Here is a 24,805-nt window from a genome sequence, read left to right as displayed (position 1 = left end):
CAGTTCTTGGAGCTGAGCTGACTTGTAAGAAATCAACCTATTCTGAAGCTACCATGCTTAAAGGAAGCCAAAATAATACGGAAAAGCCATGGATAGACACTCCAGTTAATAGTTTCAGCTTAGCCCAGGCTTTGAGTCATTCCAGCCTTGGTATCAAACATATGGATGAAGAAGTTTCCAGACGGTTCCAGCTCCTGACTATTCAAGTTACTCTTGACCATTCATATCTTTCCAGCTGAGACCTCAGACATCATAAAACAGATACCCTCACTGTACATGGTCCAACACTAGCCCACGTAGTCACTGAGCATAATAGCAGTGGTTGCTTGTACTGTTACGTTTGGGGTAGTTTATTAAACAGCCATAGATAACTAAAGCACAACTCTTACCAAATCACTGTCAGCTGTTAGCAGAAATGCAGGATGAATGGTTCAAAGACCAATTTAGACAGGTAGTCAAAGTGGATAGGTTGAGTGAGGGGTGTGTTTCCCAGCGAAGTCTTCATAAAGGGCCGTCCAAGCCCGGGAGACATTCCGACTCTCTGAATGTAAATCCAGAATCTCTTGAATGGTGTCTCTTCACGTGAGTTGCTGTGCGCAGCTCACTTCAGCGCTTGTGGGGAGTGAGGCTACTGAAATCAGCCCTCGGGCTGCCCAGCTAGCCAGCCCACTGTACACTGCTCCCTTCTGTCCTCCTTTCCTTTCTCATTGAGTGCCTATTACAGGCAACACATTATTGTAGGTACTGGAGTATCAAAGCTGAGCATATATTAACCATGTCTTTTATTGTCTCTGCTGGTGCTTTGGCATTGGGAGCCTTGCTGACTCTGGAAGGATTGCCTTTCCCAGGGCTAGCTGATTCCTAGAGCCATAAACAAGTCTCCTGCTAGTGCACTTTTCAAATACAAATCTGCACCCTCAACCACCTCTTTTATGGCATCTCACACTCTGGACCACTATCCACCTGCCTAATTGCCCCAAGGCCAGTTACCAACAATTAGGGACAGCCCTTAGACCCCAGAGGCCACCCAAATTATTCAGCCAAACAATCCTAAGCCTGGCAGCATCCTGTTCTGCAGTATGAGCTCTGCTCCCAGCAGCATCTGCATCCTTCTCTGTGGGCAGGCTGCGCCCCAATGAACATTTTATTAAAAAGACAAAATAGGGAGATAATGGTAGCTTGAAATCCACCTGTTAAAGCAATCTCCTAAGCAAACAAACAAGAAGCACTCCCACCTTCTCGCCAGGGATTGCTGGCTGATGACAGAGTTGTCCACAGTGAGATCGCCATCAGCACTGCCTCACAGCATCGCTCACCATCCGATGTGTGTGCACACAGCCTCAGAAAAGACATCTTTTCCATCCCCTATTATTTATAGGCAGTTTCTAGTCAGTTTCTCTTCCTCCTCTTAGGCATTTGGAAAGAAGAGGCAGTAAGACGAAAGAGATGGAAACATACCTCCTTGAACCAACAGTTAATTTGTCCTGTCGTTCATTGGTTTTTCCACTTAAAATTTGAGTTTAGCTTCTGACCAATTAAATATAGATCATTTCAGTGCGGTGATCCTATGCACATGCTCCCTTACAGAAGGAAATCTGATTACTGTTCAGGGTGGAGAAAATTCATGCAGAAAAGGTTCGTTCTTGGCTGAGAACTCTCCTGGCCCTCAGCGCTCAGAGGAAACAAACGCAAATCACCGGCTCCCAAGCCTTCCCTCAGTACTGTCCTCGGCCTGCACACAGTACAGGCCGGGCCCGTCTTCAGTTCACTGGGCCTCCCGAGCCTCTCTGCCCTGTGCCCTGGCTAAGCAGCTTGCTCAGATGTGCACAGCCAGGAGTGGCACATGGCCTCCATTCACTGAGAGACATGACTGATGGTGAGATGCATGCTCATGTGTAGAGGGGCATCCTGTAGTAACCAGAAAGTCTGATCTGGGGAACCCCAAGAAAGCTTGGGTTTCTCTACCCTGGTGTTTTGTTACTATTAAGTTCCTCTCACAAAAGGGTTTTGATGTTGTCAGGGCGCCTACACTACCCACATTCAGGAGCAGTGTCATCTGAAAACTCTATTCATTCCCCACTCATCCCTTATAAAAATCTGCTAAACCTAAGATGCCGTGAGACTCTGTCCAGGTGTCCTTTTGTGCTGCTTCCAGTCCACTCAGGTAAGCCTCCAGCTATATCTGAAATCCCTGCTGTGTGGTTTAATCCCCCCAAATTATTCTAATCAGAGTCCTTGATGAGTTTCTCCAAAATGACTGTGCAGAGATGTCTGTTGGTTAAAAGACAGGAACTCTGCTTCTTGGAGGGATGTCAGGCCAGATGGGGAAAGGGCAGCAGGCAGGTCTGGGCCAGTCTCTTGGCTTTCCAGCATGCACCTTGTCTGTGGCCAACAGGGCTTACCCATTGACTTTTCATCTTACCTTGAACTTCAAGTGCCCTTTGGATGAGGCAAAGTCCAGTGGAACTTGAGTGATGGGTCTGGAGAGGGCTTATAAGCAGGGGAGACACAGCAACTGGTTAGGAGTTCTTCTCTCTGGCCAGGGGCTCTGGTTAGAGCAGGGAGCTGACCTGGGGTAGCCCCAGAATGGGGGAGCAGAGGCCTGAGGGCAAAAGATGTGTGTTCAGGTCTCTGCCACCTGCCTCATCTGGGAAGCGGCTTAGTACAACAACTTGGGCTGCCGATTCACAGAGCTGTATGGAAGCCAGGATGAGCCGGGAATGACCTTTGCAAGAACTGTCAACCAAGTGCAGATAAATCAGTGTGAGCAAAGATGGTGGTGATGAGGATTTCAACCTCCAGCCTGGTGTGAGGGACAAAAAGAACCAGCAAAACCCATGCACAAAATCGTCTCAGAGTGGAGGGCTGCAAACCGGGGCTCCCCCAGGCCAGTGCAGCTGCCCAGAGTTTAGTCCAGGCGGGGCTCCGGTGCCGGGTGCCAGGGCTGCCTGTCCCAGTGGGAATGTGCGCCCGCCCTCTTGCTTTCTGTCTCCTTCCCCAAGAGTCACCGAAACTCCTTACTCTGGAATAGGAAAAGGAAAGCTCCTTGAGGGGAAAGTGTTGTGAAGGCACTTTCACAAACATCATATCAGTAATCTTGTATTATCCTCATTTTACTGGTGAAAAAAGCCAAGGCTGAGATCATGTGAATAACTATCACACCAACTATAACTCGCAGCAACTGAGTGCTCAGGGTTTCTCACTTCAAATCCTGCGTTCCTGGAAACCCTGTTCCTCAAACTACAACCTAAAGGAAGGGGGGAAACGAGGAGGGGAGGAGTAGAAAGGGAAGGAGGGAGGAAAGGAAAAAGAAAAGAGAAAGAAAACGTCTTGAGAAAGCAGAGTTCACACAACACACACCAGAAGAATGTCTCAGTCTGAGGGCAGGCAGGTCCTCTGTGCCCCTGAGTCGTCACACACCGGCCTGCTGTTCCGACTCTGCTGGGAACCGGTATCCATCCCACCGCGGGACTAAGAACCCACCCGACGGTTGTTGGCGAATTCACCGGTGAGCCTCTGCCATCACCTGACCGCGGTCCTGGGCCCAGCGCTGGCCATAGCAGGCGTCTGGGATGCGTCAGATGCCAGCCGGGTCCCTCTTGCTCAACTCTCTGAGCTCCGGGCTTCGGGGATGCTTGAGCTCTAAGTGGAGCGCCCAAGAGGCAGCAGGATCACAGCCGCCCAGCACCCATTAGCGTCTCCAGCACCAGGGCACACTTGCATCAAGTTGCGCAAGTGAATCAATGCGTGGATGCAAATTAACGAAGAAATAAAGGAATGGAGCGAGTGAGAGAGCCTGGGTTCTCTTCCGGGACGGTGCCTGTGGGGGCGATGTGGCGTTAAGCGCCCGGGTCCTGGACAACCCAGGTTCGCGTGCACTCTCCAGACTAAATGCAAGATATTACTATTGGAGGCAACAATTATAACACGTATTCTCTCCGCCCCCAATCCCCGCTGTTTTCTCCATCTTTGCCATCGGATTTTGGAATCCACTTTTACCGCTCTGCGCGCCCCGGTGCCCGTGCAACTTCCTAACGTGGTGCCTGGGCTCAGTCCTCCTTGGGGACGCCCGCAGCCGGCAAGGGGGCGCTGTCCCTAGAGGCCTCTTCGAGCATCGTCCCGCCCTGGAGCGGCGGAGGGGTTAGAAAGGGTCGGAGTCGAGTAGTTGCAGGGGTGCTGGGCTGCTGCGCAAAGCCCCCTGCGGGGATCCCCTTCTCTCCCCTGCCACAAAGCGCCACACCCCTGGCCCGGCACGGCCCTAGGTCCTCACGGTTCCCGGAGCTTTTCTGGCCTGGGGATTTTCCTTAAGGAATTTCTGGCAGAGGGAAACGACCTAGGCTTCCGGGAGTTAGGGAAGTCCGCGTAAAGCGCGGACATGTTCTCTCCACAAACCAACCCCTTCCCGCCCGGTCCCCAGTGCCAGCCAGCTCCGCTACTCCACGTCGGGTTCCAAGATGCTCATCTGGCTCTCGGGACCCATTTTCCAGCCAGCGCTGCCCCGCACCCCGCGACCTTCGCTGGTCAGTCTCCGCCAGCGAGAGCAGCGGGTGAAGGCCACGGCCTAGGTCGCTGCTATGGGATACCTGCTGGAAGACAGAGGAAAACTACACACTCTATTTCATGGGTAAAGGCTGTTCTTGGATGAACATCATCTGGGGCTCTAGAGGTTAAACTTGGGATTTAAAACATCGAAGTGCATTTCTTCATCCACTTGCAGGGTCTTTGCTGTGGGGCCGGTCCCAGAGGGCGTGTTGCCCAAGAGGCACCTATGAACTCAGTTACTGCAGGTGGGACCCTGAAAACCGGGCCCAGATCTTCCTGACTGTATGTGTAGAGTTGTAGTAGCATCAACTGGCATGTATAGAGTTTGAGCTTTCCTATAAAGCCCTGCGAGATCAGTCTTACCATCTTCCTCATTTCGGGATTGGGAAAGAAAGCCTAGCGAGATGCCAGACCTGCCCAGAGTCATGCACTAAGTAACCCCAAAACTTAAGATAGGTTCTGACTCCAGACCTCACGTTCCTCCTATAATGCTACCTCCTTTCAGGGTCTCTTTGGTGGAGCCCTGCATATGGGCAGTGCTCAATAGATATCTGTGGGTTGGATTCCATGATCTAGTCAAGCCTTATAAGTGCCCTGTTTTATACAGTAGGGTGTGTCTAAGCTGCATCTGCTCACTCACTTATTCATTCACTTATTCAGCATTTCCTGAGTGCCTGCTGTGTGCCCGCAATGAAGTGAGAGCCAGGGGAACAGCCCTATTCACATGAAATGGCTTGACACAGAGCTGTCCTCTGAGCAGGGGGTCTGCGTCTGCAAGCGACTGCCCTGAGCTCCCAGGCTGGAGCCCTTCCAGTTGAGGGCAGGCCCAGAACCCGGGGGTGTCATTAGAAGGGGAACTCGGGAGCTCCCAGGTCGTGCCAAGGCCTAGAGACACGGGTAGGAGAGTACCTGACTGACTCTGCTCCGATCCTTCTGTTCAGAGGGGAAAATACAATGAGAAATGAATTGCGAAGAGAAGGGCTCTGAGGCAAGGAAGCGGGAGACCGAGACACCACAGACCAGCGTGCGGGGCAGGCAGGGGTGTAAGAAGAGAGAAATCAGATGGCATGGTGAATACGGGGGAACTGGGGACGCAGACATGCCCTCCCGAGAGCCAGGGAGCTGCGGGGCGTCGAGGAAGCCCTTGGGTGGACACCGCGGAGATCCCGACGTGGGACCCAGCCCTCGCCAGCCTCTCTGGTTGCCCAAGTTGTTTGGGGGCCAGGTTGTCGCCGCCCGGGGGTCCTTTTAGAAAAGCAGTAGGTGTGTTCTAGCAAGAACGCCTCACGGGCTGCTCTGGGGGAATTCATGGTCAAAGCCTCTCGCTCGGTGATTCCCAGCGAAACCTGTTTGGCTTCGGTTCTCCGTATGTACGATTCCGCCTGCGGAAGGAGCTGGCAGAACCCGGCCCGGGGAGGCCTCGTCCAGGCGGGACAGGGGTCTGGAGTCCGGGTCTCGCTCCCGGGCCCGGTGACTGCGGGCGGCGCTCGCTTCCCGGCCCGTGGCACCTGCGCGGGGAGCCGGCGCGAAGAGGGGCGGCCCGGGGGCGGCCAGGCGCGCATCTCCGGGAGGGACCTGGGAGGCGGAGGGGCGGGCCGGGGGCGGACACGGGAAAGCGGCCCTCCCTCCTGCCTTGCCTCCCGGCAGGTCGGAGCTGAGACGCGGCGGCCCGGGACGCAGGGAGGGGGCCCGCGCCGAAACGGAGGGAGGGGCCGCGCCGCCTTCGAGAGTCATTGGAGGACGCGGTCGCACGAAGCTGATAAATAAGGGGCCGGGCCGCGGCTGCCGGCCAAGTTGGACGCCCCGACCGGTGCGAGGGCCCGGTCAGCGCCGGCCTGACGACGCAAGCTAGGCGACCCCCGCACGGCCATGGCCTCAATGCTGGGAGCTTACCCGTGGCCCGAGGGGCTTGAGTGCCCGGCCCTGGAAGCCGAGCTGTCCGACGGCCTGTCGCCGCCGGCCGCCCCCCGCCCGCCGGGGGACAAGGGCTCTGAGAGCCGTATCCGGCGGCCCATGAACGCCTTCATGGTGTGGGCCAAGGACGAGAGGAAACGTCTGGCGGTGCAGAACCCGGACTTGCACAACGCCGAACTCAGCAAGATGCTGGGTGAGTGAGCGGACGGGGCGCGCCCCGAGGTCGGCGGACTGGGGGCTGGCCGCTGTAGGCCATGCGGGCGCGCGGGGCGGGGGTGGGACGGGGTACGCTCGAGGGGCGCGGGCGCGCGCCGTGCCAGCCAGGTTGGGCATCTGCGGGAGCGTGGGTGTGCGCGCGGGGGCCGGGATTCCGAGCGGGGACGCCTGGCCCCGGCCCAAAGTGAACCGGCGCGGCCCGCCTGGGTGGCCTGGGAGACCCCCTCGGGAGGACCTGAGCCGAATCTGGGACCCCGGGGCACAAGTGGAGCTGGGTAGCAGCCCGGCCCGGGGGGCCCGGCGACGAAGACCCGCGCGCATGGACAGGCCCGGACAGTAACACCGGGCCGGGTGGAACGAGCGTTTGCTAGCAATACCAGGGCGGGAAAACCCATCATTCCCTAAACCTCACCGCGGGCATAATCACAGAGGGAGGTCGTAACATCAACAGAGGTAACGAATGGTCCTGAGAGAGACCTTGTGGGAACGCATGCTGCTGCAACTTAATTGTTAAACCAACAGCAAAATAGCCTTGATTCGAGCCTCTATTTCCAGTCTCAGGAGTGTAGGGAATTTGACTCACATGCTTAGGGCGGCCAGTGAGGGTCTGTCCTGGAGCCCCACCGCTTCCTGAGGGCTGCTGTGCCGTCCCAGCCCCAGCTTTGGGACTGGGGATGGGGACGATCCAGTCGCCTCGGAGCGGAGAGAGGATGTTCCCGAGTGCCGGTGTCAGAGGTTTCCTTCTTCTCTCTCCCTTGTCCAGAGCTGAGCACTAATCACCTTTGCCCCACTCCTAACCTCTTCACCATTCGACCTATTTTTTTAATTCATTTTAACCGATGGGAACCTTTCACAGCATTTTGTGTGCCCAGTGGGCGCTAGGCCCTGTGAGAAGGGATAGTGCGTGGTCACCCGAGGCTGGCCTGCCTTCTCCAACCCCACCCGGCCCAGACCGAAGGAGCCTTTTCCCTTTTTTCCGTTGGAGCTCCTGGCTCCTTCCCCAGATCTGTGGAGTGACAGCTGACACTCATCTTTGTACTGGCTAAATCCACAGGCCCTCCTGCGGGTGGAGGCCCTTTCAGAGCTGATGGGGTGTGGGTTTCCAAGAGCCTCCTACCCATGGACCAGGCCCCTGGCTAGCTGCACCCAGGACCAATTAGTGGGCTGGTGTCTTAGGCAGCCCCTTCCCACATAAAAAATATTTAAAGTCATATTTTATTTATACTTTATACTCTAAAAATATTTTAAAATATACTTTATAAAATGTTTAAAATTATACTTTAGACTTGAGACAAACATATTAACATATACAATAATAAAACGGTTTCTTCAAACAAAAAGCTCATGCTTTTCTTCAGATTTCTAAAGAAATGAAAATACTTTTTAATGTGTGGGCTACTGAAAGTTTGTTTAGTGTGTCCCAGGTCCCCTGCCTGTTGGCCAAGTGCAGCTCTTGTGACCAGGAGAGAGCGGACCCAGGCCAGGGTTGGGAGAACTCAGGTTGGGGAGCCTTGTGGGATTGAGGCTGCCTGCTCCCAGAGAAAGGACAGGCAAAGGGACTTGGGCGACAGATGCCTCCTGTGAGCTGATCCCGGTTGGCAGTTGGCACTTAGGCTTCCAGAGGTTACAGTGCATTTTGCAGAAAAGACACTAATTCCTTCCTGCTTAACCACACAGCCCCTGGCACTGGGCAAGGGAAACCAACAGGGTGTTGCTTTGCAAAATGTAGACTTTCTACACCTGCTAATAGAAGGGCAGCAGGGTGATCCACTTCCACCCCCGGGATCTCTTGCCCAACCCTTCCTTTCTGACTTAGGAAAGGGAAAGGGCTGAATGTGAGAGTCCAAGTGTTTTTTGACTTTGAGCCCTCCAATCTTTAACATTAAAAACTTCACTCAGTAGCACCAGTATTTTTTAGTATATGATGGATGAGAAAGCACATAAAGACAGTTATGCATTTAGTGGTTTTTAAAAATGAACCTAGGAGTTCCCGTCGTGGCTCAGGAGAAAAGAATCTGCCTAGCCTCCATGAGGATGCAGGTTTGATCCCTGGCCTTGCTTAGTGGGTTAAGGATCCGGCGTTGCCCTGAGCTGTGGTGTAGGTGGCAGACTTGGCTCAGATTCTGCGTTGCTGTGGCTGTGGTGTAGGCCAGTATCTACATCTCCGAGTCAGCCCCTAGCCTAGGATCCTCCATATGCTACGGGTGTGGACCTAAAAAGACAAAATAAAATAAAATAAAATGAACCCATATTTTATGAATATCCAGGAACACTTAGAAACTGGAGTCACATTTTATACCCTGTCCATGGGTAGGGTGTGGGGGGCGTCTGGATCTTAGGCCTCTTGCTGCGACTTTTTGACCTCAGCACAGGCTGGAAACTGCTGACCAACCCCAAATCCAGAGTTCCGGACACTTTTCAAGTTGCCTTTTTAAGTGAGAGCTAATTGTATTAATTGACAACACTCAAAATAGTTATAAAGTCTCATCCCAATGGTCGAACACCTTAAAAAACTGCCCTCTTCCAGCCCCCTCTGTGGATCTTGCATGGAGGGCCAGCCAGCACGGACATCCAGGGCCGCCCTTTGCTAAGTGCTCTGGGTGGGAGGTGTGGGTCCTTTCCTTCCAGGGTTTAGCAAGGGAGTAGGGTAGAGTAGAGTCGTGGGTAAACGTGTCAAGCTGTGGAAAGCCGATCCCACCCTAGGAAGTAACAACCTAAGGGGTCCAGAAGTGTCCTTCAGAAAACCTGCAGCCAGAAGGATGTGCAGTGTACTTTGAGAGGGGAAGAGACACTAAGACGATTTACAGAAGAGCACACGAAAAAGTAAGGATGAACAGAAAATACAAGTGAGACCAACATTTTTGCACCAGGGGAATACATGCGTGGACTGTTTCTTCAGGAGAGTTTTGAGTTGGGGAGCCTCAGAGTCTATTTTATAGTAAGGGAAGGTAAGGGATTTGCTTCTGAATGGAGAATCAGTGGGCTGAGTAGGTGTCCCCTGCTATGGTCACAGGTCCTAAGCAGACAGCTGGAAGCCATAGCTTGTGTACGTGTGCATGTGTTGTGGGCAGATGCTAGCATTTTGGCCTCAGTGAAGTCTTCACACAGTAGGGTCATATTTGACCTTCAGATATAAGGGATAATCCTCCGATCTTGTAATTTATGTCCATCTGTGAAACTATTGACTAAGCCTGCGTGCCCTCACAAGGCCTGTGAAACTTATGCCACAAATAAGTATTAATAGTATCATTTCCTGAGAGGCAGTGATAACCAAGGAAGCCAGAATTTTCATTAAAATGTGTGGATGATTAGAACTGACCCTCAAAGGGTAAAGGGAGCCCAAATCAGCTTTGTAGTTGTTACATATTTTTGTCCTGCAGCTGACATTGGGTAGGGCAGGCCTTTCACTGTGCATCCTACTCTATTTTCACGTTCTTAATATCTGTGGCTTTGATAGGAGAGGTGCGGGGGACCGTGTGTGTAGGTGACGAGAGTGCTTTGGAACCCGCAAGACAGAGAGTTTGATTTGGCCTCACTGTGTGCACAGGATGTGGGCTAGGAAGAGGAGCGAGGAGTGCGGGTCGTCCTGTATGGAGAAGGGGTACCCCGCGGGGGCCTGGGGACCGAGGCGGCGCGTGCGCGTGGGATGCTCCGAGGCCCGGGTCGGAGACAGGTGCACCCGCCGCCCCGAGCCGCGCCGACGCTGAACATGGCCTTCTCTGACTTGTGTGAGCAGGAAAGTCGTGGAAGGCGCTGACGCTGTCCCAGAAGAGGCCTTACGTGGACGAGGCGGAGCGGCTGCGCCTGCAGCACATGCAGGACTACCCCAACTACAAGTACCGGCCGCGCAGGAAGAAGCAGGCCAAGCGCCTGTGCAAGCGAGTGGACCCCGGCTTCCTGCTCAGCTCGCTCTCCCGCGACCAGAACGCCCTGCCTGAAAAGCGGAGCGGCGGCCGGGGGGCGCCGGGGGAGAAGGAGGACCGGGGTGAGTACTCCCCTGGCTCCGCGCTGCCTGGCCTGCGCGGCTGTTTCCACGAGGGCCCGGCCGGTGGCAGCGGAGGCGGCGGCACCCCGGGCAGCGTGGACACGTACCCCTACGGGCTGCCTACCCCACCGGAGATGTCGCCCCTGGACGTGCTGGAGCCAGAGCAGACCTTCTTCTCCTCCCCCTGCCAGGAGGAGCATGCGCACTCCCGCCGCATCCCACACCTGCCCGGGCCCCCCTACTCCCCGGAGTACGCCCCCAGCCCCCTCCACTGCGGCCACCCTCTGGGCTCCTTGGCTCTCGGCCAGTCCTCGGGCGTCTCGATGATGTCCACCGTGCCCGGCTGTCCGCCGTCCCCTGCCTATTACTCCCCTGCCACCTACCCCCCTCTCCACTCCAACCTCCACGCCCACCTGGGCCAGCTCTCCCCGCCTCCGGAGCACCCCGGCTTTGACGCCCTGGATCAGCTGAGCCAGGTGGAACTTCTGGAGGACATGGATCGCAATGAGTTCGACCAGTACTTGAACACTCCTGGCCACCCAGACTCTGCCGCCGGCGCCGGGGCCCTCAGTGGGCAGGCCCCGGTCTCTCAGGTGACACCATCAGGCCCCACAGAGACCAGCCTCATCTCGGTGCTGGCTGACGCCACGGCCACGTACTACAACAGCTACAGCGTGTCGTAGAGCCCGGGGCGGCCCGTCCGGTCCTGCCTGGCCGCCGCCGGTGCTTCCCACCTAGCCAAGCGAGCGAAGCGGATGCGCAGCGCCCCGGGGTGGGCAGGTCTGCACTGCAGGCGGCGCACCGGCTCTGCGGATCCCAGGGCCCCTCCGCCCCTTCCCCGCCCGCCCCGCCCCCTACAGCCTGCATTTTGGGTATATTCCTTCAAATGAGTTTCCACTGGCCGCACCCTGGGAATAAGGCACGGTCGTTGCTGAAACATGCCGTTTCCCCGGTAGGATTTTCACTGACCTCTCCTCCCAGCCCTCATCCCGGAAACAGATTCAGGGGAACCGCAGCAGCCACTGGCACCTCTCATGCTTCTGACACAGCCGCAGGGGTACAGCCGTCCTTGACTTTCGGTTCATGCAGGTGAGGAGAGCCCTGGGATCTGGGATCCTCAGAGGCTAGTGAAAGCCAACTCGCTGCCTCTCCTATTCAGCGTCTTCCCACCTGTAAAGTGAGGGACGGATTGGACGACTAGGGTTTTCTGATTTAGGATTCTCTCAAGGCAGGCAAAGGAAAATGAAGTTTGCCTCACTCAGTGTGCTCAGTGATATGCAACCCCCCCCCCCCCCCCCCGCCAAACAGCTCAAGGACACCAGGCTTGTTGCACTTGATCCTAGTTTTCTAACATGATCACAGTCTTCCAGAAGGACACTGTTCCAGTTTGAGAATAAACACTCATCTTGATTTGGGAAATTAACCACTGACATCAACTGCAGCACTGAAAATGAGTTTGAATTCAAGCTGTTTTTAAAAAAAATATTTTTTAGATAAGTTCTTTTTCATAACACACACATTTCAAGAGAATATATACAGCCTGGATATATGCAGTCAGTGTGTGTGAGACCCACACAACACACACACCTTCATGTATAGCCTGAATCAGATACTCTTGCTGACCTTGGCATCTTCTCATCAACCCTCTGTTACTAACGACCCAAAGAGCAGGAAACTGGAAAAGAAGTTTAGCAGAGCAGCATCTTTCCTTCAACCTGGATGTGTTGATTTCACTGCACTCTCCCTTCTGCAAATGCAAAAGGATCTTCCCACTGTCTCCATCTCCCTTTCCTGGAATTTCTTTTTTCTCTGCTTCCCCGCTCTTCCTCCACTCCTGAATTTGCCACTAGTTCAAAGATCCCTTGACTTAAAAATCCCAGGCATGATTCCTGTGGCAGAAATGGGAACTTGTCCTTTCCTCCCAGCCAGCTGGTTCTTCAGGTAACATCTTTGGCCAACACATCAAATTAACTTCCCCTTTATTATACTTACTTCCCCCAAACAGAGATGCACTGTGATTCAGAAAATGTTTCTGAGCCCTGACCCCCAACCCCAAACATTTCCATCCTTCCCCGAAACCTTCTTTGAAGGGACATGCCTATCAGTGAGCTAAAAGACAGTTGTTTGTCTTTTGATTCCAGCATATTATTGCCTGTATGAAATATGTGTTTTATATATTCTCCTATTATTTTCACCTTATATTTTGTATTGTTGAAAGATCCTTTTTTTTTCCCCTTCCAAGGAGACCTCTTGTAAAATCTCTTATAAGATATGATTAATCCTCATGCTATCACTGTATATGACATTTGGTAATAAATAGTAAGTCATGGACAATATGATTGGTGCAGTCCAGAATGCGTATTAATAATCTTGTAAAACATTATCACAGACATTAAGCTAAACTGTTCCATTTTTTTCTATAAGAACCACACGTGCTTTGGAACGGTTGTAGATATTGATTTGTCTAAAATATTTAATTTAAATAAACATTTTTGTACCGTGACCATTCTGTTGTTTGAAATATAGTTTTGCAGAAAGAAAACGTTTCAAGTGAGGCATAGCTATAATGCCCAGTGCTCCTGCCCATATTGGTCAAAATGTTTTCTCCATCACCTTTTTTATTTGAAAATGCTATCTTGAAGGAGTGGTTGATTGGTATGTTATGCGTTCTGGTGAAAAGATAAAGCCTGATTTGACAGATGAGAAACAGTGTTGCTGTCCCTGATACCGAAAGAAAAGACAGACTCATAGCCTGCTTGCAAAACAGTTTTCTCCTCAGGAGGGATGACTCCACACTTGTAAAGTGGGAGGAGGTGGTTATTTGGCTGTCTGAAGATGGGAGGTCATGCCCAATTATTTGCTTTCTTAAGGCTACCGTGGGGTTTCCTTCTTTTTGAAGTAATCTTTTTAAACATTATTTTTATTAGAATATAGTTGATTTACGGTGTTGTACCACTTTGGGCTGTATAGCATAGTGACGCGGTCATACATATATATGTATGTACATTCTTTTCTCATGCTGTCTTCCATCATGTTCCGTCCGAAGAGACTGAACAGAGTTCCCTGTGCTGCACAGTCGGACCTCACTGCTTATCTGTTCTAGATGTAATCGTTTGCATCTACCATTAAGGCTACTTAGATCGGCCTCTTTACTAGGCATTTTTGGATGTGGTATGACAAGACCCATGGGCTCTCAAAACTCCATGGAATGTTGCGGAGAGGAGCGGGGAGCAGGAGGATGGGTAATTAAAGGATGTAACATCTTGTGAGGTTTAGGGTGAAAACTCCAGCCAAAAAGTGCCTGGAAAAAACGGATGATTACTCAGTCCCCAGGCGGGTCACCGTGTCTGGCTTCTCTTCGTGAGGAAGCAGTTGTAACTTGTCTTAGTCAAGAGTAGCCTTGTGTTCTACCAGGGCCTCTGGGCCAAGGAGTGGGTCTTGGGAGGGCCCGGATGGGCAGACGTTCATCCTGCAAATTGGATCATAATCTCCAATTATTACTTTAATAGCACTTTATAGATGTCAGGAGATGTACAGCAAGTTTTATGGTGTTTCTCATCCACAGCCCCAGGTGGGGCCTGTCGGCCCTCCACCCCATCGCACAGCCAGGGACACTGAGGCCCAGAGTGAGGGGTGACTCCGTGTAGCTCACCCCACTGGACCGGAGGAGGTTGAGGCTTCAGGTGCGTTTGCCAGCAGCGTCAGTGGACAGCCTCTCAGCTTTTTGCAGCGCTTCCCCAGGCACGGGATTCCATGTGGCCCACCCGTGCTTCTCACAGCCCAGGGAAAGAGGATGGATGAGGAGGAAATGACAGGGCCAGCCTTAGAGGAAACCCGAATTCCTTGCTGCCCAGGCCCACCATCGTGGCCAGCTGACGGTGGCCATCTGTAGGGTCATCAGCTGACTGGAGGGATTGTCCTGCAGCATCTCCTGGCCGTGTCTGTCTGTCTGTGTCCCTCCCACCCTGGGCGTTGCCAGGTGGGCGTGTTTCATTCCAGCCCCAACGGTGGGGGCGGGGTGGTGTCCCTGCCTCTGGGAGGCAGGAAACAGGCAGGCGACAGGGCTGCTTTCTTGCTTTTGCTCGGCTCTCAGTGAAACAGTTGTGCCCAGAAGCCAGGTGTGTTTTAGAGTTTTAGCTGCCCATCCTGGGACCCAGCTGCGCCTGGTGACAAGAGGGCTTTTGGCTTTGGTGGATAAGATTTAGTGGGTGTGCACAGTTGTGAGCTGTTTTTCTAAAACATAGATGTTACCATTTCACAATTTTTCCTTAAGATTCTTCAGTGCCTATACATCGCCCCCCCACCCCCACCCCCACATACGGGGTGAGTGCGGAGGTGGTTTAACATCTACCCCACTCATCCAGGGTCCTGGGAGGGCCCCTGGTACTGTGTTCACAGGGCCAGCCCCCCCGCCCCTCCCCCACGGTGTACCTCCTGCTCAGAAAGCCCGTTGTTCTCTGAAAATGTTCTCCTTCCCCAAGCTTCTGTGCTTTTCACGGCACTATTCCCCAATCAGGGAGATCCTCACTCCCAATCACTTGTCTGATGACATCCCACTCACTGTCCAAACCTGGCTCAGATGTCCCCACCCGTGCGCCGAGAGGGGGATGGGTCACTCTCCTCCTGAGCTCCCACAGGACTTGAACAGATCTGGCGTTACAGTTGGCGTTGGTGCCGTCCATCTGCTCATCTTCCCCAGCGCTGCAGACACAGGGTAGCAGCTCCACAGATACATGAACGAATAAATGGATAGAGTAAATATGTGAGCCGTCTGGTAGGTATTCCAGTTAGTTCTGGTGTTAAAGACCTGAAGCAATCTGGTCCCTAATCTTCTTACTTATTTCTCTGGAAACCCAGACCCTGGAACTCTTGTGCGTGCAGTTCTCAGTGCTCTGAGTCTGCATGTGATGCAGCTACGGCTGTTCGCAGTGTCCTGCTACCGTGTAGCCTGGAGTAAACAGGTCAGGGGATGGGCACTGGGGACCAGAGGATCTTCACTCCTGTCGCCTCCTGGAGCAGCAGAATAGTGCTTCGGGGGGATGATTTGTAGCTTTCGTAATTGCCTACCTTTCCTTTCAAAAAGGCTGTGCTGTTGATTTCATCCCAGTGAAAGGGATTTAGAAGGAAGGAAGGAAGGAGGAAGGGAGGGAGGGAGAAGGAAAGAAAAGAAAGAGACATTATCTATTATCCATCCATCCATCCATCCAACCGTCCACCCACCTCCCTACCAATCTATCCAACCACCTCACCTACTCATCGATCATCTTTCCATTCACTATCTATCATCATTCTGTCGATCTATCATCTATTGATATTTTAATTCTCAAAAGAGACACGGTCTTTGTAGAAAATTTAGGAAAAACTTAACGTCACAGAGAAAAAAATAAGCTATCTATTGTCAACAACTTAGAGACATTACTGTTAAATCTTTACATATATCCACCTTATCTTTTTTGTTTGTCTAGCTCTACATATACACATATCTTTCATCATCTACGTTTTTATTCATCAATATTAAATAAACACTTCCTATGTCATTAAACTTTCCTTCTTCCGCAAAGAGTGTTTTCAGCGCAATTGAAAAATCAATATGACAATAATTTAGGAAAAAAGAAAAATGAGCCATTCCATGACCTTGACACAACTATTTTCAACCTACTCATTTTTGTATACTGAACTCCCTCGTCTTGTATTCATGGGTTCAAGATGTAGATATCATTGGTATTTGGCTTTATTTTTTCAACATCCTGTTATAGAATTTTGCCACATTGGTATCTGTCTTCATATTTATCATTTTTGATGGCAGCACAGTACTTCAGTGCATTAATGTGATTTAATTTGCTTGATTATCCCCTGGCTATTAGATAACTAAGTTGTTTCACTGCACTTTTACTTTTTTTTTTTTTTTTTTGGCCATTATAAATAAGCCTGCAGTGAACATTTACTTATTTCTGTCCTTGGCTAGATTCCCAGTGGGATATCACGAGTCTAAGCTGTGAACAAGTTTATAGCTTTTGATCAGAATGCTTGTTTGTTGGCTTCCCCAGCGAGTCTCGGCCGGTAGTTGAGGCCCAAAAAGGCTCCACGCCATGCCCAGAATGAAAGTTTTCCTCACAGGAAGAAGTAAAACTCCCGAAGGTTATTCGTAATTGACTCCAATCTGATGGTGCTCAGTGGGCTTCACCCATCATGGTGGCTCATCTTCCCGAGGACCAGTCCTGTGCTTGCCACTGGCCTCATTGGGGATATTCCTTTCCTCAAGCACCGCTGTAGATGGGAGGTCCTTCCCTGAGCATCGCTTTACTACATGGGGGAAAGGCTTCTCCCATTGGTCCTATCAGAGACCAGATTGGCCCCTGGACTCCCCTGGAGTGCACAGCGGCTGGCTGCACTCACAGGGCGCCTAGAGAGAGTCTGCAAGAGCCAGACCTCACCCGTCACTGGATTTTGATTGGAACGTGGATAAATCGCTCTCATCCAAGGAGGGAGTTAGTGAATTTGGAGGCACTTGAGAAACCGTAAGGCCTTCTACACATGTACAAAATAGCTATCGTCGTTTTCAGGTCTCTTTAAACAATTTTCTTTCAGGCCTGGGGGCTGGTACGCACTTAAAAAACTGGAGCCACGTGTTGAGCAATTATCACACTGAGACTGATTGGGAGAAATAAGGGGGAAGGACCTCAGAAGGTGCAAGAGAGGATTGTGGGGGAAGCCTCTCGTCCCTTGTCTGGAGCTGAGCTGGGGTCGCAGAGACCGTGGGTCATTAAGGGTACACCCCCGCCTCCACTGAGGACAGCATTCCAGCCGTTCTCAGCAGATGAGTTTCTGTTTGACTTGAGTCCCCTCAAGAAAGGGGTGTTCTCTCTGCAAGCTGGTTTAATGAGCTCTGTCATCAAAAATTCCTCCTTTTCATCCAAATCCCTCCTGCTCAGGCTAAATCCATGGCACTTGATGTCACTGGGGAGATTTAAATGCTTTGTCCCCATCTTGCTGGGGGTTCTCTCCTGCAGGCTGGCGGTCGTGCTCCTTCTCTCCTCATTACGGGCCTGGGTTGAGGCCCCAGTGCGGGTGGGGTTTTCTTCCAGATCCTCCTTCAGGGCTGCTTCCCCACACTGGAGGATCAAGTTCGAAGGGACCCCGGAGGGGAAGGGATGGGGCAGGTCCCATCACACAAACTGCGTGGGGATCACCCAGGAGTTGGAGAGTGGACTCTGTGGGCACTTCTGGAATGTTCTATGTGCAGGCATGGGGTATAGACATCTCTCAGAGGTTCATACCACTGGGCAAAGAGGCTGGTGCCCTGGCTCTGCTACTCACCTTCCATACCTCTGAGGAGCCATGGGGAGACACAGGTCTAGGACTCGTGGTGGACCTTAAAACAAGAAAAATATTCCACTGGATTCTGGAAAAGTCTGTGGATTCTGAGGACTGAAGTGTCTTTGCAGGCTCCAGGGGCCTCAGGGAGCTGGTATGGTGTCTCAGAGGTTCTGATGACAGGACCTGAGAGATGCAGCTGACTTCCACTGGCAGGGGTAGGGTGGGGGGTGGGGTGTTGGTTCTGCCACAAGGGCAGGTGCCCAAAAGCGTCTCAACCTGGATCTCTGTATCTGCTGTGTCCTCACTGTGTCAGAGAAGCCAAGAGAACTTTGTAGTGCCTCCCTTCCAATTCCAACAAGCCCTATAACTTTCTTTTTCTTTAGTCCCTTCCCTGAAATATATAAACATCAACTCCCACATCTCAGGGTGCTGCAAAGGTCAGGGAAAGTCTGTAACATCCTTAAAATCCCCGAGACAGAGTATATACAAGGACGTGATTTGTTCTGATGACCATGAGTTGGTCAGGTGTCCTCATGTAAGCAAGGCAGTTACATTTGTACTGGAAGGAGCTCTGGTCCCAGCTCTGTGATCTTGAAGAAAATCAGGGAGGCCAGTGCTGGAAGGAATTGTTGTCGTGGTGTGGTCAGTCCCCAGATTTGATGAAAAAGGAACCAGAGGCCCAGAGGGGTCAGGGACTTTGCCTGAGAGCAAGAAACTCAGAGTAGAGACTGCTGAAGGGCCTTGCCTGCAGAGCCGCAAGGGGGAGGGATCGGGCGAGACCCCTCCCCTCAGAACCCAGCCCTCAGCCATCCTCAGCAGCCAAGAACTACGGCAGGACAGGGCTGGGGGAGAGCCCCCTCCCACGGCCCTGTTGCTGAATCCGGGTTCTTAGCCGTGGACAGGGGCTCGTGGCACAGGCACAGGGATGTGGGTGATGAGGGGAGGAAGGGTTCCTGGGAAAGCAGATGGGAAAGGAGGCCCAAGACATTTCCTGAGCTTCTTTTTTTTTTTGTCTTTTTTTGCTATTTCTTTGGGCCGCTCCCGGGGCATATGGAGGTTCCCAGGCTAGGGGTTGAATCGGAGCTGTAGCCACTGGCCTACACCAGAGCCACAGCAACGCAGGATCCGAGCCGCGTCTGCAACCTACACCACAGCTCACGGCAACGCCGGATCGTTAACCCACTGAGCAAGGGCAGGGACCGAACCCGCAACCTCATGGTTCCTAGTCGGATTTGTTAACCACTGCGCCACGACGGGAACTCCCCTGAGCTTCTTGAAGCCAGGCTGTTCTTGGTGGGTGCTGGCCCGGGAGAGGGAGGCTGGGGATGAGCATCTGAGCCCCAGTGTGCTTGGGTGGGAGGCAGCACACGGCCCTAGGGTGCCCAACACTTCTGGGGACAGGAGCGGCACAGAGGGACCCAGGCGTCTCTGGGAGCCAGGGCCCCTTTGTCCTGTTTCTGCTGTCCTTGCCTGCCCTACTCTGTGACCAAGGTGCAGGCGCCCAGAAAGGCAGCAGGTGGTCCAGCGGGGGCCGAGGGGCTGGGAGGCCAGGGTGCCCAGGCAGAACTCCAGGGGAGGCCACCACAGCAGGCCGCAGTCTGCCCCCTGGGTCAGCTGGGGGACGGAGCAGAGGGCGAAGGCCTGCAGGAGGGGCCTGGAGAGGGCGGAGGAGCAGCCTGGCGGCCGAGTGTTTTCCTGCCCATGGGAGCTGCTGTGACCAGGAGGAGGAGGATGTGGCCTGAGCCCAGTGTTTCCTGCCTGATAAGCTGGCCCCTCCCTGGGAGCCCTGGCGGGGCCACCTTCGCGCCCAGAGCCCAGCCCAGGGAGGGGCTGGCTGAGGAGGAAAATCACTTCTCCAGATTAGCTCGCCCAGGCTGAGCCTTCCTCCCCCGCCCCGTCCCGCAGCAGCCACAGGAAACGGCTGGGGGGCCCAGCCCGCCCAGAGGCCCCCACCTTCACAGCACTCAGGCTCCAGGCCCAGGGACTCAGGCCTGTCTTGGGGCCTCAGCGGCCGAGTCCCCAGAGAATGAAGCCTTCCTCCTCCAAAGTCAACCATTTCCAAGGCGGGCAGTGACTGCAAACCTTTCTAAGTGTTTGTCAGATCTCATGCCTGGAGTTTGGGCCTAAAAACCGGTCAGTTTATTCCCAATCAGTCCATGCACCCTCCCACCTGGTGGTTGTCGAGGGAAGAGGTGAGAAGGCAGTGGGCTTGGGAGGCGAGACGCCAGGTTGGCACAGACGGAGGGGCAGGGGCTTGGCCTGGACCCAGCTGCTGCCCTGGCAGGCTGTGCAGCCAGGGTGAGTCCTGGACCCTTTCTGAGCCTTGCTCCCTGTCTGACCACCTCCCTCGCAGCAGTCACGATCGACGGAGAACGCGGGGAACTACAGGGATAGTGGCTAGCCCTGAGGAGGGAGCGGGGCGGGCCCGGAGGACAGCACCTACTCACTTAGTGTTACCTTGACTGACCCTGCCCTGGCTCTGCTCTCCTTGCCCATAATGTCCTCTCTGGTTTCCCACCCACCATCCCACCCCTGGGGCCCAGTCTCCTCCTTGGGAGCTAGGATGCCTGGGACTCCAGGTTGGGGGTGAGGTTCGGGCATAGGACCTCAAGGCAGGGGACAGGGGTTGCTCAGGGAACATTGTTAAGAAATAAGGCCAGCATCCCGGGGATGGGAAGTGGGGTTGCCCAGACTCACAGTGTCCACCCAGGAGCCCCACCAGGCTGCTGACATCCAGGCGCACCCCCCATCCCCCACAACCGTGGACTATGTCTCCCTCAAGCCCCCTGCTCTGAGGCTCAAACTGGGGCTGTGCCTCCTTCCCCACACCTGGACCTGCTTCCCAGGTCCCTGGTAAAGGCCCCCTCCACCCGCATTGGGAGGCGGGTTCTCAGTAATAACAGTGCACAGAGGGAGCGTTGAATGCCCAGCACCAGTGAACACACACTTGCCTGGGAGAACACCCATGCACGGGTGTTAACAGACACTGCATGGGCACGTGCTTGAAGATGCACAGGCAGCGCTTCCACTCTTCACATTTGGGGGTGCTGTTCTTTACCAAGTGCCGTTGCATTTGGTATTTCAGGTGACCATCGCTGCCACCCCAGCGCAGGGACGACTGCAGGTGAAGCTGAGGCTGAGGTGGGGCAAAGGGCTAAGTAAGGTCCCAGCACAGGTAAGCAGAGATGGGGACCCTGCTCATGGAGCAGGAGACAAACTTGCCTTCCCTGGTCCCTGCCCAGGAGGATGGCTGTCTCTCGGCTGTGCCCAGGGTGAGCATCCACCCATCCAGCTGAGGCTGCACGGCTGGCTGGCGGTGGGGAGGAGGGCTGGAATTCTCTGGGTTGCGAGACCACTCACAGCCCAGCCAACGGCATGGGGCCACTGAGCTGCCTGGGCTGTACTGTCCTCTGATCCGGGGTCGCCTGGTCATGGGGGCCTGGAGATAGGAGAGGCAGGTGACAGAAGGAGGATTGGGGCGGAGGCCTTTCCATTTTATGCTCTGCAGGGATGGCCCAGCCACTCATCTGCTGTGTCACTTTGCCTCTCTGGGGCTCAGTCCACTGGGAGGCCAGACTGGACAGTTTCTAGGGGCTAGAATACCCTGGTTTTCTGAGCCCATGGAAAGGAGCAAGGAAGAGAGGCTAATCCCCTTCCTGTCTGCTCCTGGCCTCAGCGCAGGAGTGGTCTCTGGGGAGGGTGCAGTGGCGGGGTGACTCTGGATGGAACACATCTGTGCTGGAGGCATGGCTCCCACATCCGGATTCTGACCACCTCCTATGTCTGCATCCTTTCCTGCCTTGGCTGTCCTGGGCTTCACCCAGCCTTGTCACCAGGCCACAGTGTAAGGCCCCCAGACACCTGGCCGGCCCCATTTCCGTGTGTCACCAGGCCCTGGCCCCACCTCCTTGGAACTCGGCCCCACCTTGCCCACATCACCTGATCACTCTACCTCTCTCCCCAGGGTGCTGGGCCAGACAGGATGGGACAAGAGACCTCTGAGGTCTGAGCCTGGCAGGTCCTCACGTAAACATGACATCTGGGAGCACCCTGCCTGTCAGGCAGGACCTGGTACGGAGGCTGTGGCTGGTTTCCATGGGCCCCAGGGACACCGCAACTCTGCCCTTTCAACCCCCTGCAACTGCTGTCCACTCCAGGCCCTCACCACAGTCACTTGGCTATACCCTGAGCCTCTCCCACTCCAGTCCGGCTGGAGGTGCCATAAAGTCTGAAAATGTCACCTTTTTGGGGATGCTCCTGCCTAGCCAGTACCACCAGCAATGCGAAGCCTGGGCTTCTCCGAGGGATGTTCAGGCCCCAGCTCTGCTGGCCAGCCTCCTCCCCCTGACTCACTCCACAGCACACCCTGTGTTCTGGGCACAGCAGATTTCCTAACAGGACTGGTTTCCTCATCCCCCTCCCAGCACTTTGCATAGGCTGTTCCCTCAGGCTGGAATGCCCTTCCCAGCTCCTTCACTCTGTGGAATCCTACTCCTGTCTTAGGACCCAGCTTGAATCTTCCTCCCTCTCAGAAAGCCTTTTCCACACACACCCTCCATCCATCCCCCCTCCAGTAAGACTGTCTGTTCCCACAGCCCCTTCACACGGTACCGAGGGTGTGATGACACAATCTTGGTTTTCAAACTCCTGTCCTCCCACTAGTCTGGGAACATATTTATCTGGGAAAGTCATCTTATTTATCTTTGATTCCACGTGGCCTACCTCGTGCCAGGCACATAGTAGGGGTCCTGTCAATATCTGTTGGCTGATAGAACAGCTACTCAGGGCTCGAATACTTCCTGGTTCGCCCTCTGCTCTGGGTTTGATCTTAGACAAGTCGCTTCAGTTCTTTAGGACTCAGTTTTCTACCTGCAAACTGGTACTAGCTGATGGCAAGACCTTCCAGATTATGGTAATAAACAGAAGCTCAGGAGCTGATTAGTGGTGAGGTATAAATTCCTGATGCAGTCGCCTTTTTGATGAGGTCTGGAAAAACTGAATTCCACGCTGGCTCTCTGCCACCTTCTAGCCTGTGTCCATACCCCACCCCGGCCATCCGCCAGGAATGAAAACTATTTGTAATACTGTCCCCATCCGAGCAGACCAGGAAGAAACTTTGTGCTGCATGTGGGGAGATGATACACACACACATATATGTTATACACACATATTATACACATAGATAGTACACACACAACATGCACGCAAAATATGTTACATACACACACTGCATATGTGTGCATATTGTACACATGTACACACACATATAGCACACACTTATACATACACAAATACACATGCCACACATGTAAACATGACTTTTCAAGGCCTGATGTAAAAGACAACGGGGGAGTTCCTGCTGTGGGGCAGTGAGTTAAAGACAGGGCGTTGTCACAGCTGTGGCGTAGGTCAAAGCAGAGGCTCTGATTCAATCCCTGGCCCGGGAGCTTTCATATGGGGTGGGTGTGGCCAAAAAAAAAAAAAAAAAAAGAGACATTGGGATAGCTGGTTCTCTGCTGACTCCAATGGGACAGATACAGGGGCTGACACTAACGATTAGTGTTAGGATTTATCAAAGGAAGGAGCTGGCTGCTAATTCTATGAGGATGCTAAGTTCTTTTTGGAGGTACATTTAGCCCTTTGGTAAGTTATCTTTCCCAGGTCTAATGTATTTCCCAGGTCTAATGTATTTGTATTTTCAGTTGTATTCCTTCTAGATTTTCCCCCTAGGTTTACATGTGTGCTCACACACATTTTAAAGCTTTATTTTGGAATATTGGGATCACATTGTTTCGTCAACTCGCTTTTGAAAAAAGTGCAAATCTGTTTCTGCGGCAGCACACATCTCTGAACAGGCGAGGAACATTCTCTTATAGGCTCTTCTAGAAGCCACTTTTTAGAGTTCCCACTGTGGCTCAGCAGGTTAGGAACCCCCTAGCCTCCATGAGGATCCGGGTCCCATCTCTGGCATCACTCAGTAGGTGAAGGATCTAGTGTTGCCGTGAGCTGTGGCGTGGGTCGAAGATATGGCTTGGATCTGGCATTACTGTGGCTTTGGCATAGACCAGTCACAGCCCAGGAAATTCCATATGCCGTGGGTGGGACACTAAAAAGAAAAACAATTTAAAAAAAATTAGAAGCCACATTTTTCTGGTTCTTACGTTACCAGACCCCAGAAATGCCCCGTGTTCTGCTGGGGCAGCCTCTCCCCTGTGTGTCCCCAAAGGAGGACCCGCTTCCTCCACTGGACAGCGTTTCTCTGCTCGTCACAGCTGACCGCCAATGTGTACACCTCTGACCTTCAGGGTCTCGGCCATCAGCTGGGGGCTGTTCCAGAAGTACCACTGCCCCAAGACTCTCTGCTGGGGAAACGGCCACTGCTCATCGAGTGCGTGGGGCTTTTTCTCCAGAAGCCTGTGTCCTGGAGAAAAAGGAGGCACATCCTCACTCGCTAAATGTAGATTCTATTGGCCACCGGACATCAGTTCTCAAACTGTGTGTCCCTGCTCTCCGGGGTCACCACCCCCGCCCCCCTGCCCAGGTGCAGGCCACAAGGGTGCCCACTGGCAGTGCCACACAGGCGCCCGGGGGGGAAGTGACTTGTCTGGGGCTGTGCAGTGAGTCAGCAGCGAGGCCCGGCCGCCCCAGTGCTGGGAACCGGCCTGGGCCCGGGGCTGCCGCCGGCCTCTGACGTGCGCCGTCTTGCTCAGGGCGGAAACCTCTCTTCCTGGGAAGGAGGGCAAAGGCCCGGGGGTGCCCCAGGCCTGGTGGTGGCTGCTCTGTCCGAAAGGGCCCAGTGGTTTTGGGGTGGCCTTTTCCTGTGTATGTCCC

General features: G+C 53.5%; 1 protein-coding gene across 4 annotated transcripts; it reads left to right on the top strand.

The window, feature by feature from the left end:
* The first annotated feature begins 6,333 nt into the window (after positions 1-6,333).
* Positions 6,334-23,464, top strand: SOX7 (SRY-box transcription factor 7). 4 transcript variants are annotated; one of them, XR_014828468.1, is made up of 4 exons: positions 6,334-6,649; positions 10,409-11,746; positions 14,223-14,340; positions 21,060-23,464. XR_014828468.1 is itself a non-coding variant. In XM_003359052.5 (2 exons), the coding sequence occupies exons 1-2, from the start codon at positions 6,412-6,414 to the stop codon at positions 11,338-11,340; spliced, it is 1,170 nt and encodes a 389-aa protein (XP_003359100.1). In that variant the 5' UTR covers positions 6,334-6,411; the 3' UTR covers positions 11,341-13,160. The 4 variants fall into 4 exon arrangements, 1 of the variants encoding a protein (XP_003359100.1); XR_014828470.1 differs by lacking the exon at positions 14,223-14,340; XR_014828469.1 differs by lacking the exon at positions 21,060-23,464 and having other exon boundaries at positions 14,223-16,199.
* Positions 23,465-24,805: the final 1,341 nt, after the last annotated feature.

Source organism: Sus scrofa, chromosome 14 (genome assembly GCF_054392235.1).
Source record: "Sus scrofa isolate SSC_HxYL_T2T_F1_AM1 chromosome 14, Sscrofa_HxYL_maternal_Yorkshire_Landrace_v2.0, whole genome shotgun sequence".
Lineage (NCBI taxonomy): Eukaryota > Metazoa > Chordata > Mammalia > Artiodactyla > Suidae > Sus > Sus scrofa.
Note: the sequence above shows the minus strand (reverse complement) of the source record. Positions and strands in the feature narration are given on the sequence as shown.

Excerpts from the sequence above, each read along its gene's own strand:
- SOX7 (XM_003359052.5), top strand. The coding sequence starts at position 6,412 with ATGGCCTCAATGCTGGGAGCTTACCCGTGGCCCGAGGGGCTTGAGTGC. Across the intron at positions 6,650-10,408 it reads CGAACTCAGCAAGATGCTGG|GAAAGTCGTGGAAGGCGCTG; the intron begins GTGAGTGAGCGG and ends TTGTGTGAGCAG.